The sequence below is a fragment of the Cupressus sempervirens genome, chromosome 5, assembly GCF_028749045.1.
Source record: "Cupressus sempervirens isolate cs-2001-9-10 chromosome 5, ASM2874904v1, whole genome shotgun sequence".
Taxonomy (NCBI): Eukaryota; Viridiplantae; Streptophyta; class Pinopsida; order Cupressales; family Cupressaceae; genus Cupressus; species Cupressus sempervirens.
Window position 1 is genome coordinate 276956475 of NC_143122.1, and position 2622 is coordinate 276959096.

The 2622-nt window shown below is 32.1% G+C and overlaps 1 protein-coding gene across 1 annotated transcript; it reads left to right on the top strand.

The window, feature by feature from the left end:
• Positions 1–404: 404 nt before the first annotated feature.
• LOC149555655 (caffeic acid 3-O-methyltransferase 1-like) lies at positions 405–1950 on the top strand. Its single transcript, XM_089833671.1, has 3 exons — positions 405–1128; positions 1338–1402; positions 1490–1950. Exons 1-3 carry the CDS (start codon positions 408–410, stop codon positions 1781–1783), a joined length of 1080 nt encoding a protein of 359 aa, XP_089689797.1. The 5' UTR covers positions 405–407; the 3' UTR covers positions 1784–1950.
• Positions 1951–2622: the final 672 nt, after the last annotated feature.

Here is a 2622-nt window from a genome sequence, read left to right on the forward strand (position 1 = left end):
GATTGGCCGGAATATCGAACTTTTCTCATGGTAATATTTTAGTATGAATATCATAAATCACGTTTTCAAATATACTAAACAAATTGAAGTATATAGCAACATTTAAAACCATTTTATAACGATGGCTTCTTCACAGTCCCTGTGATGTGCTGAACCACGTTTTCCTGCTTTTATATTTTTTTAAGATACTGCAGCGACCATACAATAGATTAAAAAAATTAAAAAGCAGCCTACAAAAATATTTTACACGCAATCCAAACATTAGAAGGGTTTCGTTCACGTTTTAGAACTGATAAACAGTCTACTGATAACTGTTGTAAATAGTTTGATATTTGATAATGGGCAACATTATTGTTCCACGTTTCTCTATTCACGAATTTTCTATAAATTGACCATATTTGCATTAGATGAGGCAAACAATGGCTCCCTCAGTGTCTACGATGGAAGCACATCTTCAGCTCTATGAAATTATTCTTTCAGCAGCCAAGCCCATGGCTCTTCGAGCTGCTGTTTTACTTAACATTCCTGACATTATTACCATTCATGGTGGTGATAATCCCCTGAGTGTGGAGGAAATAGTTTCACATATTTCTACTTCCACCGACATAGTTGCCCATAGTGAGTACTTGTTTAGAATCATGAGGCTTTTGGCTTCTGTTGGTGTCTTCTCCGAAGAGAGCACAATAGATTATGGTGGCACTCCCCAATTCAAATATGGCCTCACCACTCTCTCTAAGTTGCTGGTTAATAGTGATGCCCAAAAAACCTGTGCACCCACTGTGCTGGCTATTAATTTAAAATGTATAATAGATGGTTATCAGCATCTTCATGACTCCGTCATTGAAGGCTGCCCAGCATTCATCAAAGCCAATGGTATGGGCGTATTTGAGTACATGAGCAACAATCCCGAACCAAACAGGATTTTCAATGAGGGCATGGCTAGTGATACTGGGCCTTTAATGGCTTATGTGGTGAAGATTTATGATGGGTTTAAGAGCTTCGAGAGTGTAGTTGATGTTGCAGGAGGGGTAGGCTCTGCAATATCTGTAGTTGTGAAAGAATATCCACACATTCGTGGCATCAATTTCGACCTTCCTCATGTCATATGTACTGCTCCTTCCATACAAGGTTGGTAACAATCTTCTATTTCTAAACTTTCATAGATTCTCACCAATCAAAACTTGCATGTTAGTAATTGCAACATAGGAATTTTATTACTATATTGCAAATTTCACCACGAATTTTATTACTATATTACAAATTGCAAATTTCACCACGAATACAAATGTTCTTTTACATATTTTTTTGTTACTCATAGAAATTAATTAACGTTGCAGGAGTGGAGAACGTGGAAGGTAATATGTTCGAAAAAATTCCTTCAGCAGACGCAATATTTATGAAGGTATTTTCCTTTTGTCTTTTTTTATTAAAATTAAAATTAGGTTTTTAAATGATGGTGTAATGAGGTGTTTCATTGTTATGTATACAGTGGATTTTACATGATTGGGATGATGACCAATGTATAAAAATCTTAAAGAATTGTCATGAGGCAATACCAGAGGATGGGAAGGTATTAGTTGTGGATGTAGTCATTGAGAAAAGAGAAGGAATCAAAAGACAAGTTGGATTGCTGTTTGATATCTTAATGATGGCTGGTTGCATAGGTGGAAAGGAAAGAACCGAAGAAGAATTTAAGAACTTGTTTTACAAAGCAGGATTTAAAGGTTACAAAATCTTCAAATTACCTTTCCTTCAAACACTTATAGAAATTTCTAAGAAATAAATAGAAATTTCAAATAAACATGTTCCAAATAATAATAAATAAGAACTTGTATTTGACAAAATATTATGATGTATGTGGCTTGTTCCACTACACATAATTGAAAACTGTCAAAATTTTATTTGTATTTTTTTTAAAGAATAATAATTTGGGATTTGTGTGTGACAAAAGTACTGTGTTGTATGTGGTATCTTCCACTCTCATAATTAAAATCAAGCAATATTCTATTTGTATAAGTTAGCATTATGAATGTCAATCATATAAATGAGTTATTTAGTGTTGATAAAAATATGTGGGACAAAGTTTAAATAAAAATAAAACAATGAGTTATTCATTGTATGCAACATTAGTAATAATTTTGTGTACATTTGGTTTTTGTGTGTCTTTCAATTAAAAAATATATAAAGGATGGGTTCTATTTTTTATGATTTTGTGCAAACTTTATTATATACATTTCTTTTGAGTTATTTAATTTTAATTAAATTTATATTTTTTAATTATATTACTATAAATTGAATGAAGATTGAATATTGAAAAAGATTTTTTTAAATTTTTTTAATGAAAAACATAGAATACAACTAATTTTCTATTCTTGATAGTATATTTATTACCTTTCTTACATAATAATGTTCCCAAAGCATCAAAACTGGGGTTATCAAGTACAATCCATCCATTTCTTTAATAAGAGATAAATAGTAGAACTGGAGAATTCCCCTCTGAAAAGGCTCCTAAAGAATCTGAGGAAAAGATTGAGGATGGCCTTAAAGTTATTGATATTCACCGTCCTTTGGGTGTGCTACAAAAAATGAAGGCTATTTCTATGTATACCTTCAGAATGGAGC

Excerpts from the sequence above, each read along its gene's own strand:
- LOC149555655 (XM_089833671.1), top strand. The coding sequence starts at position 408 with ATGAGGCAAACAATGGCTCCCTCAGTGTCTACGATGGAAGCACATCTT. Across the intron at positions 1,129-1,337 it reads TACTGCTCCTTCCATACAAG|GAGTGGAGAACGTGGAAGGT; the intron begins GTTGGTAACAAT and ends TTAACGTTGCAG. Across the intron at positions 1,403-1,489 it reads CAGACGCAATATTTATGAAG|TGGATTTTACATGATTGGGA; the intron begins GTATTTTCCTTT and ends TTATGTATACAG.